Here is a 16,024-nt window from a genome sequence, read left to right as displayed (position 1 = left end):
CTGGAGACAGACACTAGGTCAGCATGCTTAGAGGAAGGGGCATCCAAGATTCAGGGCATTACAGCCAGCAGGGGCTAAGGTGAAGGTCATTCAGAGTGCTGGACACACCACTGAGCTTTGACCAAGCAGAACAAACAGACTGGCAACAGCCTCAGGACCCTCAGGTGTAGAGTCAAGAGAGTCAGAACCAACCTGGGGACAGGTGACTACTGCCCAGGTGTAAAATGACACCAAGCTCATGGCTCCCTACTCTACAAAGACCCACCCAACCAGATCTGCATATGCTTAGCAACTATTGTACCTAGGGAAGAGAAGCAGTCTACTACTCTTCTACTGAGAGGCTAAACATGTTTGTCCAAGAGATAAATACTTGGGCTACATAAAACAATCTTGTCAACAATTTGTTTAAAAAAATTTAAACATACAGAGAAATTTAACAAACTTTACAGTGAACGCCATATACCCAACAACTAGGTCCTACTACTCACACTTACTGTACTTGCTTCATTGCATATCTAGCCATCTGGCCATCTGTCTCTTTATCTAAATCTAATTTCTGATGCATTTCAAAGTCACAGGCATCAATACAGTTTATCTCAAATTATATATAAACTTGAGAATGTGTATATTTAACTAAAGTTCCAAATTAGTTTACAGTTCTTTTTTTTCAAGATCAAATTTACAAACAATGAAATACATAAATCTTAAATGTACCATTGGATAGATTCCAACAAATGCATGTACTGTGCAATCCAAACCTCTATGGAGCTTCCTCTCCCAAGAAGTTTCCATGTCCTTTCCCAGCCAATCTCTGCCCCATCTTTAACCCTACCCTCCCCCACAAACAATCACTGCTCTTAAATTTTCTGTCACAGACTAATTTTCCCTGTACTAAAATCTATATTAATAAAAGGGTAATATGCTAATTAGCCTGGGAGACCTTCCAGACGTCCTTCTGGACAAACCCATGGTGGTGGGCTGAGGCAGATGTGATTAGGGGCAAGCAGGCCAGGAGAGGGGGGCAGTTGGGGGCAAGCAGGCCAGTGGGGGTGGGCAGTTGGGGGAGATCAGTCCAGCAGGGGGAGGAGTGGAGAGGATTTAGGGGCAATAAGACCAGAAGTGGGGGAGGGGGGAGGGGCAGTTGGGAGAGATCAGGCCAGCAGGCAGAGTGGTTAGGGCAATCAGGCAGGCAAGCAGGTAAGCAGTTAGGAGTCAGTGGTCCCAGATTGCTAGAGGGATGTCTGACTGCTGGTTTAGGTCTGATCTCCTAAACCAGTGGTCATGGTCGGCAAACTCATTAGTCAACAGAGAGGCAAACTGCAACTCGCAAGCCCATGTGGCTCACAAGCTGCAGTTTGCTGACTACTGCCCTAAACCAGCATTCGGACATCCCCTGAGAGTTCCCAGATTGGAGAAGGTGCAGGCTGGGCTAAGGGGACACCACCCCCCAGTGCACAAATTTTATGCACCAGGCCACTAGTTATATATAAATGGAATAATAATATTTAATTTTTTGTGTGTATGGCTTATTTCATTCAGTGTAATACATTTGATATTTTTCTATGTTGCATGCATCAGCTTATTTCTCTTGATAGCTGAATAGTATTCCAACATAGGCACTAAATGACAGCTATTTATTCTTTTGTTGATGGACACCTGTTTCTCAATGGATTTTAAAATCCATTTAAAAGTTTATTATGCTAGACTAAGTCTAACATTTAAAATAGGATTTGATACAAAAATTAATGCTAGTTAACTAGCATGTAGGGGCTCACAAAAAAGAGGAGTTTGATTATATACAAAATAAATTAATAATTTTTCTGAATATCCCAGTTGTAGTGTGCTTAAACATTTTTTAAAAAAATGTTTTTATTAATGTTTTAGGAGAGAGAAAAGGAGGATAGAGAGATGGAAACATCAATGAAAGGTAAACATCAATTGGCTTCCCCCTGCATGCCCCCTACTGGGGATGGAGCCACAATCAGAGAATGTACCTTGACCAGGAATCAAACCAGAGATCTCTTGGTTCATGGGTTGATGCTCAACCACTGAGCAACACTGGCCTGGCTAAACTTTTTACCCTTATAGACATTTAATGGAAGAGAAACAATATTTTATTGTAACTCTCTCCCCCCCACCCAGAAGATATGAGAGTGTGCCTCATCTCATTATGGCCGTTGACCTTACAAGATGAATACTGTTCTCCATAGGAAAACATGTCATGCCATATTTCCTAGGGAGGAGGCTCAAGGTGAAGGAGTACTCAAGCCCCTCTATCCTCATTCTATTTTAAATCCAGTCCCTTTCTTTTGTTCTTAAAATGAAGTTTGATCATGCTAGTACCCTTGCTTAAGATGACACACTTTTTCTGAGAAGACTTGGAGTCAAATACAGTGAAACAAAAGGAAAAACAATTTGCAAATTCCAACAGCAGCTCTTGACAAGCTTCTCAGTATAGATGAATAAAGGAGAATATGACTTGTGCTTTTATTGATTTTATTTCATCATTAATTTTATTAATTTATGTGATTAATCAGCAGATAACATGTTTAAGTATTTCTTTTTTTAAAAAAAACTTTTTTATTGATTTTAGAGAGGAAGGGAGAGGAAGAGAGTGATGGAAACATCCATGATGAGAGAGAATCACTGATTGGCTGTCTCTTGCACACTCCCTACTAGGGATGGAGCCCTCAAGCTAGCATATGCCCTGACCTGGGATAGAACTGTGACCTCCTGGTTCATGGGTCAACACTCAACCACTGTGCCACACCAACCAAGCAACATGTTAAAATATTTCTTAAAAATATGACTCAGTTAAACTTTCAGCTGAAATAGCCAATTTATTACCAGTTTGAGTTGGGGAAGTGGCTTCTGATTTTTTGTTTATTTTGTTATATTTCTGTCAAAATGAAGTTATGATAAAGAAAGTATCCGATCATAGGAGTCAAAGAAGACTTCAGTCTAATGTTCTAATAATATTCTAGAGAGGCATTAAGCAAAACACATGGCTAGACCTGTGGAGGAAGGAAGGGATGTGGGGAAATCCACATTCCTCTACATCATTGTCTTAGGCGACAGGTTGAGAACCGCTGCTGTAGAGCCTAAGGCCATTGGAAAACACAAGTATTTACATTACCATTCATAATAGTAGCAAAATTACAGTTATGAAGAAGCAAAGAAAATAATTTTATGGTTAGGGGTCACCACAGCATAAGGAAGGTTGAGAACCACTGCCCTACATGCTCCCTCTGGAGCCTGGGGTCTGTTTTCTAATAGCACTTTCATTACTGAATGAGTCAAGCTCTTCAGTGCCCAAATCATAGTCTCTGATTTTAAAGAAATCTGTAACTATCAGACCCTGAATGATTAGGTGGCTTCCTGCCTTGAAAGGATTCAGGAAACTACTCTCTTTTAACTTTTACTTCCAAAAAGATTGTCCTTCAGTGTCTAGGGAGACCCTCTCTGGAGAGATTGGATGCAGATCAAAGGACAAGGACCCCAGGATCTGTGCTTTACAAGCCTGTACTTGATGGAGGTGGACCCGGGAGAGAATTTTGGTGCAGAGCCTCACTAATCCTGCTCTGGTGTGGCTTTGAGTTTTTTAGTGCATTCTTATTTAATGTCCAGTTTTTCTAACTTTAATTAGTGCCCTTTTTAAGCAAAAAACTATGTTCGTTTGGGGTTCTTTTTGCTTCCCCAAAAAGAAAACTATAAGAATTCACTAATTAAATATGTACCTTAAAATATGAATCTATTTTTAATAAAGTAATATAGCTACATTTATATCTGTGTTTCCAGAAATATACTGTTCACGTATCAATTTGATTTATTTATTTTTCTAACTTGTATAAGTCTTAACTTTTTTTTAAAAAAATAGCTTATTAATATGCTTTAGAAATTACATTTCACTAAGTATAATTTTGGCTATAATTTCACAGTTTTTAGGGGAAGAAAGGATTTAGACTCAAATTGGAAAATAACAACAAAAATAACAACTGGAAGACATTATTTAAGGTTAGTGTTTAATGGTAAATTGCACCAATCAACAACTTAAACAAATAAAAAAAGAAAACCCTCTGCACGCCTGATCAAGAAATGAATAGACTGATTTTTAGTCACATTTGGGAAACAGATGGTAGAATTATTCTGTGTGCAGACTGGTGATCCAAACCATATACTTCAGCTATCAAAATATCAAAATGAAGTAAAATGTCATTGGCATTCAGATGACAATGGATGATGTTTCATAGTCTTTGATTTTCTGGAAAATAAATAGAGAACTTTACTAAATGAGAATTTAAAAAAAGAAAGAAAGAATGTGTCAGCAGGGAATAAAAAATAGTATCGTCTCATCAGGCTCAAAATATTTTCTCTGTGACCAGATTCATAGAGGTTAGGAAAAGATGAGACAACTCAATTTGCTTCCAAGTATTGGGATCAGTCCCTGTGGTCTGTGCCAAGCTGAGGCTTAGAAATGTAATTGGCTTTAATTGTAATTAATTGAATTAATCACAGTCATACTGTGAGTCTATGCTGCTTGAGATTCTATTTCAACAACTTTCTGTTCATCTCCACATTTTTCTTTTTTTTAAATGCAAAGCTAAGAAATAGTGAGGAAAGGTGAATAAATGTGGGTGTTTCTTTTTCATTTTTTGTTGCAGCCATTGTGCATAGAACATTTAATTATACAGAAGAGACAATTCTTCAAGATATGCATGGTTACAGAATTGTATTTTAACTTATTTTTTTTTTAAAGGCGAGATTTTCATTTTAACTGAGTTCTACCTGTTGGGCCACCTTTGTGCCAAATGTCTATAAATTAATGAGATAAGGATTGAAACAAGAAGAAACTCTAGCCTCTATGCTAAGGTGGGGAGGAGGCAGACTAATATTGAGAAAACCAGAGGTTAGTCCCTGGTATGTGGTACAGAAACTGAGCAATATCGGGCGAGTCACCACTGTTATCATTACTTTTTTTCTTTATGATAGCGTTAGCATACTTTCAGGGAAATACACTGCCATTTAAGAGATTGTTTCTGTTCATATACAATGAGATGGAGTATTATAAATGGGCTCTGATCAGGTTTTGTTTCAGAACATGTGACATTTCCCACTTATTTTTCCACATAAAATTCATTTTTCTCTTCCACCCAATATTAAGTTCTCCTCAGGTCAGATGCAATATTGTTGCCTTCAGCATCCAATAAGTGTTCACCAAGATAACTCCTGATCAGGAGTTCAGACTCTTCTTTATTTAACATCATTTTCCTGCAGGCCCTGGCTAAGTGGGTAGCTCAGTTGGTTATAGGGTTGCCCCTATACGCCAAAGTTGTGAGTTTGATCCCCAGTCAGGGGACATACAAGAATCAACCAATTAATGCATGAATGAGCAGAACAAATCAATGTTATTCTCTCCCTCCCTCCCTCCCTTCCTTTCTCTGTCTAAAATTAATAAATAAAAGTAAATAAAATTATTCCCCTACATGTAAATAAGGCCTCCTGGAAAGAGGCTGCTCTTTTTGCAGTCAGAAAAAATGGTTTAACTCCAACTCCCCTATTACTAACCATGATCCTGTAAGTAAGCCATTTAACCTTTCTGTTACCTTAGCTTTCTCATCTAAGCATAGATATAATGATATTTTCAAAGCACATTATAATGATGAATAATGAGTTCTTTGACAAGTTAAAAGTACTATTTAACTTTGAGTTACTATTATTAATAACATAAGATTTGTGAAAATGTAGGAAACAGATTTTGTTTTCCTAGGCAGATGCGTGGATAGATGGTTTATGTAAATGTGTGGTCACACTTCATACTCTGGGTGCTCACGATCAGTGTCTATGTCTTATTGAAATCCCACCTGGTCCTGGTGCTACCCTGTGAAGGGAGAACTTCCCCATTTATAGTCCAGGCTTGGACTGGACCAGTTCTCCTGCACTGTCCTCAATTTGCTGCTCAGTAGTTATATGACCTATTAGAAAGTTTGACATTTTGAACTAGGTTGCCTTGCAACTGTAATGGCTGTACCACACCAGGGAATTCATGGGCCTCCTGGAGCTTTTAATTTGCAATCCTAGAAGCCCTACTCCAGAGAGAGAAGCTGGGTCAGCCTGCGCTCTGTCTTAAGCAAGTATCTGAGTCACCAAGCCACAGCTTCCAGATGAGACTGGAAAGGACAGCCAACTTGGGTTCCGGGTAGGAGAGCACAGGTTCATGCATAGTTCAGTTGTCCTGCTCTCAGAGTTCTGTCCCCAGATCCTCATGGATGGGCCCTAAGGACTAGTTCATTCAAGCACAGTTTGAGTACACATAGTGAATGCCTTACAAGAGTAAGGACTTAATATTTTCAAAATCCTATATAATAAAAGCCTAATATGATAAGTGTCCAATCGGCTGTTCAACCAATCAAAGTGTAATATGCTAATGATATGCTAAGGCCGCTCAAGTGCTCACTATGATGACCTGCACTGACCACCAGGGGAAGATGCTCTGACCAATAGGTGAGCTTGCTATTGGGGACTGAGCAAGATGGGCTGGACATGCCCTGGAGCCCTCCTGTGGTCCCTCCCCAGTTGGCCAACGTCTCACATCCCTCCCTGGTCCCAATTGTGCACTGGTGGGGTCTCTTGGTCTGGCCTGCACCCTCTCAATCTGGGACCCCTCGGGGGATGTCAGAGAGCTGGTTTTGGCCTGATCCTGCAGGCCAGGTCAAGGAACCCCACTGGTGCACAAATTTGTGCACTGGGTCTCTAGTAAATTAATAAAGTATTCTTGTAATAATGTTTATCAAATATTACATTATGCCTAATTCTGGGAGATATAAGAAACTATGACATGGTTATATACCAAATATTTTAATTTTCTTCAAAAGACAATACAAGCATATATGAAATATTTGAACATTTAGAGTGGGGAGTTAAGTGATAGAATACTGATTTAAAGTATGGGGCTACCAGAATTCAAAGACGTGGGGGACCAGTGGCACAGTCTCTCAGGAAGTGAAACTGGAGATGGATTTTGAAAGATGGATGGGATTTGAGAAGACAAAAGGATACAGGCATTTCAAACATGACACAATATCTAGAAATGGAAATAGGGGTGTTTGCTTCACTCTACTTTTGGGCGATGCAGGGGTAGGGATGGGCATTTAAAACAAAATAGGTTATAACATAAAATATATATCATGATATAACTATTGAAAAACTCACCCGTGTACTAAGATGTATGTATAAAGATATTGTTCAAAATAGTAAAAATTTTGCAGTGATTTAAATTCTGTCAGGGGCCAGGACTGGTTTGGCTCAGTGGATAGAGCGTTGGCCTGCAGACTGAAAGGTCCCGGGTTCGATTCCGGTCAAGGGCATGTACCTTGGTTGTGGGCACATCCCCTGTAGGGGGTGTGCAAGAGGCAGCTGGTCGATGTTTCTCTGTCATCGACATTTCTAACTCTCTGTCCCTCTCAGTTCCTCTCTGTGTAAAATCAATAAAATATATTTTTTTTAAAAAATTCTGTCAGGGGAATGGTTAAATAATTAAACATACTAGGAAGTAGATGTGAAGAATATAGTAGGTCTCTGTGTGCCAACACAGAAAGACCACCAAGGAAAGACACAATAGAATATTAAAGATGAAAATGCATTTATGTAATATTTGTCAACTTTGAACATTGATTTTAAAAAATCAAAGTGGTATTTCAGGAAGATGAATGTGTTAGCATTGTGTCAAGTTAAAAGGGAGCGATTGAAAGTGAAAGAGTATTGGAAGATGTTTGCTTGAGTACAGACACAGGAGGCCAGAAACAGGCTTGAATGGTGAAGAGAAAGACCCCAGAGACCTTCCGAAGACTGACTTTGAAGGATTTCATGGCAGATTCTTGATAGAGGGGATGAAGGCAAGAGAAGGGAGATTTTTCAGGTTCCAGCTTAGGAAATGTACACTGAAGATTGTTCTCTACTAAGGGGAGTAGACTGGTGCTAATAAGAAACCTTTAAAGAATTTCTGTATCTTCTTGTTTCTCAGGATGGAAGAAACAGTACGAAATCTATTGCAGAGTCAAGGACCTCCGGAGCAGAAAAAAGAAGACACTGTTAATATAATGGTCTATCAGGTACACCACGGTTCTTACACTCGAATGGGTACTGATTTTCTCATATTTCTCTAGCTCTGTCCTCCCTAATCCAGAGTGATATAAATAAGTATGGGCCAGACCCTGGTGCTGGGATTCATATGGTTACCTCTGTTTGAGGAATCATGTGCACATTTATTTAACTCATTCTTATTTTGAATTCCTACTGTGAAGCAGATTATAGATTTGGTTGGAGGAAGATGTAAAAAGTAAGTTTGCCTTGAAACCAAGAGAAGTATAAAAATATTGAAGTACTCTGTGCCCAGGGCTATGAGAGAGGTAGTTTCCACACTCCCTGCGAACACAGGGCAGGGGTGACTTACCCTATCTAGAAGCTAAGGAATACTTCCAAGAGAGCTATGCCACTTTTGGTGGGCCTGGAATAGAGGACAAGAGGAAGGACCCTGGGGGCAGCAGGAAAGTCTAGCTGAGGTGCAGTAGTGTGTATTTGCATGGAGAATGAGAAGCTCAAGGTCATTAAATAATAGTCTGGGGAGAGGAAAGGTTGACTGTGAGACTGAGGGTGCAAGGGAGAGCTGGATGAGGCTATGCTCATATTCTGGGCACATGTGTGTGCCTTGTTCCCCTTCAGTGTAGAATCTAAAGAGGTCCACAGAGAGTAAAAGGTCAATGCAGTAACAGGTTGTCATCATCTAGGGGCCCTCAGTCTCTGGCTCTTTAACACTAGCATGGTGGCCAGGCTGGAGGGCAGGACACTTGGCCAGTTGGCCACACAAATGAGAAGGCCAGGAGGAAGAGAAATAACAGCAGAAAGAGCACAGGTACTCTTTATAGATAAACTAGAGGCTTGGTGAATGAAACTCGTGATCTCGGGTTGAGGGGGATCCGTCAACCAGGCCTGTGCCCTCTCACAGTCTGGGAGCACTTGGGGGATGTCCGACTGATGGCTTAGGCCTGCTTCCATGGGGAGTGGGTCTAAGCTGGCAGTTGGACATCCCGCCACCACTGCTGCACTCACTAGCCATGAGCCTGGCTTCTGGCTGAGTGGTGCTCCCCCTATGAGAGCGCACTGACCACCAGCAGCAGGGGCAGCTCCTATGTTGAGCATCTGCCCCCTGATGGTCGATGTACATCATAGTGACCTGTTGTTCCGCTGTTCAGACGATTTGCATACAAGCCTTTCATTATATAGAAGACTTCTGTTGAAAAATCACTTCAAATGACAAATAGACACCTCATATCCATTGTACAACTGTGTATAGAGAGCTAAAGAGTCTAAGGCAGTCAAGGAAGTTGGCTGAAATATGAGGTAATTCCCATCGCAGTGCTCCGTATCTGCTGGCTAAGGAAGTGGGTTTGGGAGGTAAGCAGAGGAGCCCAGTAGGTAAAGATAACCTCACTCTGGCTTCCCTGAACTCATGGGTTTTGGGGCTCTGCAACCTAACTTGTCATGAGACAGATTGGGTGGACTCTGATCATAAAAGCCACAGTAGCATAACAAAGCTAAGGATTCCAGGCAGAGTTGGCTTTAAGAACTCTTTGTCCTCAATAGTTGATTCTGGAGACATGTGCAGGATGATGGGCAGCTGCTCTCCATCTCCAGTGAATACCGTATGAGGAGTTGATTTAAGCTGCCTCTGAGGAGATTAAAGTGAGTGCCACGAAGACAATTAAAAATCACTAAAATCCACTTCTTGCAGAAGTACCCTTTGTGAGGGGTGTCTTTACGTAGGAATGACGGTCTGCTTTTCCTGATGTGCAGTCACCTAAAGTTAGGATAAGGATTTCAGTCCTCCCAGCCCTGAGTCTTTCTGAGGTGTTGTGTCTGCTGTGGTAGAAAATTGAGGTATAAATAAAAGGAGGGAGTGAAAAAGGCTTGATTCTGCAGTAAGGGGTTCAGTGCAGCTTAAAAGAATCTGAACTATAGTCCTGCTCTCCCCCCATCCCTCCCACCACCCATTCCCTTACTCCCCCAGCCCCCCACGCCACATGCCAAGCCCAAGTTAGACCCAAGAACTCAAATCCCACTGCTGTGCTTTTCCCAAATCCCTCCTTGCTGGGCATCTAAGTACCTTCTTTCTCTGGATCGTTCTTTTATCTTTCCACAGTTTATTAGACATTAAACATTGTCATTGGAATTTAATTTTTAAAACTGGAAGCTACTTAGAAAACAGAGGCACTTTTAAAAAATGTGTTTTAAAACTATTTCCTCTCTATGATCCAGTCCATTAGGCTTGGGAACTCAGTGCCTCCCTCTAGAGGGGAGGCAGTAAATAACCTGAATTGATAAGACATGGACAGGATTTTCAGTCATTGCTGTAGCTGGCCTCAGGCTCCTTTTGTGGAAAATAGGAGACAGTCATGGGTCCCATGGCCCATAGGATCATTTATGATTTACTGAGCTCAGAGTATGTACTGGGTACAGCTTGTGCTCTAGGGATTCAAGCAATGAGAAGGGGGAGAGAAATCCTGTCAGGCAGCACTGAGTCAGGGTCCCTGGCATCTCCCTAACTCGGGTCTCCCAAGTGTGGCTCATAGCAGCGCAATAGGTCTGTATTGAGCTGGGCCTGCTGCACCAATGGAGCAGACAATGGGCACCTTCCTGAAGTTAAATTCTTGGTTCAAATATGAGCTGGGAGATTTATTCCTTCATAGTGTAGGGTGTTATGAGCACACCTGACTCAGACTTTCCAACAGCAAGATTTCTCTGACAGAGGCCCATGCAAGGCCTAGGCCTATGGGAAAGTGAGAGTTGGTTTCATTTTCTACTGTGGAAGTTTTACATATATATATGGAGAGAGAGAGAGAGAGAGAGAGAGAGAGAGAGAGAGAGAGAGAGAGAGAGAGAGAGAGAGAGAGAGATATTAAATGGTAGGGCCCAAGCTACTCTCCGATAACTACCTAACTTGGGACCTATCTAGAGCACTCTACATTCATTTATTCATGTACTTACTCATTTATTCATTTAAATGACAACTGTTCACTTACTTTTTTACATAAGTGTAGTAGTTTCCCATTGATGCTACAGCAAACTTAGTGAGTTAAAACACATTTCTATTCTCTTATAATTCTGGAGGTCAGAAGTCTGAAGCTGCGCTGCTAGCATTCTTTCTGCAGCTTCAGGGAAGACCATTTCTCACCTTTTCCAGATTCCAGCATCCCTGGTCCTGTGCTCCTTCCCTCCATCTTCAAAGTGCAGGACTCCAAGCTCTGGTTCCATTGTCATAACTCTTTTTTTCTGAGTTTCACCATCTCCCCTCCTTCTAGAACAGTGTTTTTCAACCTTTTTTGGGCAAAGGCACACTTGTTTCATGAAAAAAATCACGAGGCACACCACCATTAGAAAATGTTAAAAAATTTAACTCTGTGCCTATATTGACTATATATAAAGTAATTCTCTTGAATAGGAATCAAATAAACACAAAGAAAGTATTTTATAATTACTTTATTATGAAATATTAAGTAAACAAAATAGTGAAAAATTATAAAATTCTTGTCTTGTCTGCACCTACGGCACACCAGGAACAGCGGTTGAAAAACGCTGTTCTAGAAGAACCCTGTGACTACATTAGACACACCCAGATGATCCAGGAAATTCTCCCCATGTCAAGATCTTCAATTTAATCTCATTTGCAAAGTTCCTTTTGCCTTATAAGGCAGCATTCACAGGTCTCTGGGATTGGGAGGTGAACGGGTGGGGGGGGGGTGGGGGGGGAGGTGGAGAGGCATTATTCTGTTGATGGCACTAAGTGACAGATTCATCTAGCAGGCTGGCAGTACCTAGCTAAGTGCTGGCGTACCGGCCACCTGCCTGACAGGCCTTTCCTGGTGGACTCAGTTGATAGGATGCTGGACAGTGGGGAGGAAAGGCAAGTGATCAAATACTTTCAACCATGTGACAGGAATCAGAATAGCAGTTTGCACGGGATTCTGGGAGCAGGAGGGATGATCCACCAAACCCACTGCACTGTTGTCCCTGGAAACCCTGCCATCTGCCTCACACTTATTTTTTAATAATCCATCCATACCTAGCACCAAGGACAGTCTCATTTCATCGGGGTAATAAAACACCTCAAAAGATTGTGTTGGAGGAGCCTGAATCACTAGAAACGTCATCAAGTTCCCTTCTGCTTTATTCTTTCTCCAGGTTATTCTCTGTAGGTGGTGTGTTATATATTCTTGTCACCCAGGTCACCATCTTATTTGGTCAAGTAAGTTAGGAAACATGTTAGGAAAAAGAATCATAATTTTTTTTAGACGTGAAAGAGGACAATCAAACACACATGAAATGGAGTGACAGAGGGCATCATTCCTCCAGCTTCCTCTGTGGCAATATTTAAACTCAGGCGGCCTGGCTGAGTCACCACGAATCCTAACACTGATGATGGGTTGCCCCTATAGTCCTCTTGTGTCTGTAGCTACCCTCTGTGCTGCTCTGCTATAGCGGGTACACTTCCTTTTGTCTCCCTTCTTCTCTGTGGAACATGAAGTGAACCCACATTGGCTAATTCATTTAGAAAGAAAGAAGTGAATGGGCAAGTGGAAACACTAACAGCTCACAGGACCTGAGAGGGTCACCTGGATTTTCTGGGTCCCTCGGCTTTTATATTTGTAAAAGATGAGGTTTGGGACTAGATTAGGGATCACAAACACAAATGCCCACAGTTGCCAAATAAAAATGGGTCCTGCTGGTTTGTCTCAGTGGAAGGACTGAAGGGCTTGATTCCTGTCAAGGGCACATGTCCAGTTGTGGGCTCAATCCCCAGTGTGAGGTATGCAAAAGGCAGCCGATCAGTGATTCTCTCTCATCATTGATGTTTCTCTCTCTCTCTCTCTCTCTCTCTCTCTCTCTCTCTCTCTCTCTCTCTCTCTCTCTCTCTCTCTCTCTCTCTCTCCTCTCTCTTTCAATTGCCAAAAAGAAGTGGGTCAGGTCTGAGAAAAATCAAGTGTTCTCTTGGGGTTTGCCTTCTATTTTTCTACCGTAGATAAAACAGATATAAAGATAGGTTTTTTATTTTTTTTTTCTTGTTTGTTTTGTGTTTAATGAAATACAACATTCTTGTTTATTAAGTAGCAACCCATACCGGGTTTAATGCCAAAGGACAGTAGGGAGTGGTGGAAACTGAGGCAAACTGGGGAGCCGCAGTCAGGCCTGCAGGCAGCAGCCCCAGCCCAGCTGCGGCAGAGTCAGATGCCCCAAAATGTGGACAGATGGCCACATGGTTCAACAGATGAGGTTCAGTTTGATGGGCAGTTTCTCAGTCTGCAAATAAGGCTTATTTTTTTTGTATTCACGGACTAAACAATGTGTTAGACGAAGGGCAACCTTCAGAAGAGAAACAGATTTCTAAGGTTTCTTCTTGCTCATAGAACTCTGGGATTTCAGTGCTCCTCTGCAATCCCATGAGAACTTGCTACATGAGCGTGAAACAGAGTGCATCTACCTGGAGTGCTGTGCCCACCACAAGCCAGCAAGCCAGCGTCGCTGAGCACCTCCATGTACAGTCATGCGCTAGTCACTTTACAAGTGTGAACGCTTGTCGTGACAAGAGCCCTTGGAACTAGTATTAGCACGGTCCTCATTCTACAGAAGAGGCGACTGAGGCTCAGAGAGGTTGAATTGCTTGCCCAAGTGCCCATTTCCACTTGAGCTCCTTTGCACCCTTTTAGCTGGCTTGATGGGTTGCCATAAAAACCGAGCTCACTCTATCAGTCGCTGTCCCAGGAGAGGACAGAGAGGTAGGTAAGTGCTCAGCAGTTTGCAGTGGTGTCCAAGTTTGCCTCTCTTCCTCTTTATTTCATCCCCGCGTGGTGGAAAGCCCTGAGCTGTGTGCTTCCTGAACCCAGCTCCATCCTTTTCAATGACGGTCTCTGCTCAGTTATTGACACCGTGGCCTGCATTTAAAGTAATGTAATACTCAACCCAAGTTATTTTCATTTGAAGTGATCTAATTGAAAAGCAAAATGACTTTTTCCTGAAAAGATTCCTTAAAAGTGTTCTCAGATGTGATTAAGCAGTTGATAGTTGTGGAAAGGGAACCTTTCTAGTTATCTTAAAATTTGTCAATCAGCAAATATTTATCCAGTTCCCTTTCAGTACACACAAGTGTGTGACAGCCCAGGACCTTCCTTGAAGCCCAAGGCCTGCCTGCCAGAGATGCTGCTTCCTTCACGAATGATGATTCTTATTAGGGGCAGGACCTATTTGACTTCACAGGTTGTGACCCACAGGTTGAGAACTGCTGCTAGCAGGGTCACCAAAGGCCATCGGAAAACACAGATATTTACATTATGATTCATAACATTAGCAAAATTACAGTTGTGAAGTAACAACACAAATAATTTTATGGTTGGGGGTCACCACAACATGAGGAATTGTATTAAATGGTTGTGGCATTAGAAAGGTTGAGAACAACTGCTTTAAGCAAGTGCACTAGAAAGAAAAGTTAGGGTTGAGAAGTTATATTAAACAATCAGTTACAAAAGATACCTAAGGAAGTTCCCTTAAATAGCAAAATATCCCTAAAATATTTAAAGTGTGAGTTTCCCCAGCTTCTAACATAGTAGCAATTTTTTCATGAACACGTGTAAACGCAAGGCAGACTGAAGTTCTGGGATTGAGGCCTTCAGGAACTGTGAGGCTCCTGAGTCTGTTCCTGGTTGGTACCAGAACTGCCTGGGGGAACCCTGACACATTCCGCTATCTGGGGACCTCCTTGAACTCCTGACTTAGAGTGATCTGTTTTGTTTTGTCATTTCCAAGTCTGACTAGTCATCTTCACCCCCTGTATTGGCAGCTGGCAGGCACTGTAGTACCTGTTCACTAACCAACAATGCCCACTCATTGTGCAGAGGAGAAAGTGGAGCTGAGGTTCACAGCCCAGTGCTCAGTCCAGGGCAGAACTGCATATGCATCTCTACAGCGTCTGACTGCTTCTTACACACACAGTACATGGCTCAGTAAGTGACCTTGCTGTTAGTTAGCCAAGAGGAGCAAACTCTTTAGAAGTCTTCAGAGAACTAGACTGTAACTTACCAAAGTTCCTCAGAAAAGTGCTTCCATTTTCTTTTTATACCTAAACAAAATGAGGTAAGCAAATGCAAATACTTGGAACAGCAGTCAGGGCCACTAATGAATGCACACAGCTAGAAAAATAATCTCAAATTCTACTGTCTGCTGAGAGAGGAGCTAAGTCTTTGCACAGGGATTTATCAAATTAGAATACACACGAGGATATGCAAGTTTATTGAGTGCTTTTATTTATGTCTGTGGCCTGTGATCTCAGGAAGTCTCAAGTGCCTTTGGTTCCGCTTTAAGAAAGTTGGCCTTTTACCTCGCTGACCCAGCTGAATAAAGCGGTGCCACCATCCTCCCCTTCACCCCCCATAAAGAAAGAGATTTGGCCTTTCCTTTGAATTGCTGTGAACTTTGAATAGCTGCTGAGGGGGGTAATGGTAATAATGGGAGTATTTTTATTGTGTGTTAAGTTTTAAAGGGCGAAAGTGTTCCTTGAGGAAGCAATTTTCTTCCTTCCTCTTTGTATTCTTCTTTTGGTTTTGTTTAAAGCAACAGCCTCTATCCAAATATGCTTAGGTAAAGAAGGCAGTATCTGATGAGATTCAACACCACCAAAACCATTGTCCTACCCAAAACACTTCTCTTCCCTTTGAAATCATTCTGTAAGATGAATAATGATCATCCAACCTAGAGAAAGAGTTTTTTAGAATTACAGAAGTTTCCAAAACAGCCTCCTGTGGGACCACCCACTTGTTATCACACCCGGACAAGGGGAAACACTCACCTCTAATTCCAAGGTCCTGTTCAATAGCTGGGAAGGAATGGAGATATTTTAAATCCTACCAGTAAGAGTTTTGTTACTTAATTACTTACTTACTGAGAATTTAGAACCCTTGGATTATTTGGGTTCTGACTCTAT

At 41.7% G+C, this 16,024-nt stretch overlaps 1 protein-coding gene across 1 annotated transcript in view; it reads left to right on the top strand.

Moving 5' to 3' along the window:
* Nucleotides 1-16,024, top strand: part of NCKAP5 (NCK associated protein 5) — a 946,230-nt gene that overhangs the window by 624,372 nt on the left and 305,834 nt on the right. The window contains exon 6 of the mRNA XM_084893312.1: nucleotides 8,021-8,108. Coding sequence (XP_084749438.1) covers nucleotides 8,021-8,108 — 88 coding nt within the window. The remainder of the gene's footprint in view (nucleotides 1-8,020; nucleotides 8,109-16,024) is intronic.

The sequence above is a fragment of the Pipistrellus hanaki genome (genome assembly GCF_964339955.1).
Source record: "Pipistrellus hanaki genome assembly, chromosome: 8".
NCBI classification, from domain to species: Eukaryota; Metazoa; Chordata; class Mammalia; order Chiroptera; family Vespertilionidae; genus Pipistrellus; species Pipistrellus hanaki.
The sequence above is the reverse complement of the archived record's forward strand: the minus strand, read 5'-3'. Positions and strand labels throughout refer to the sequence as shown.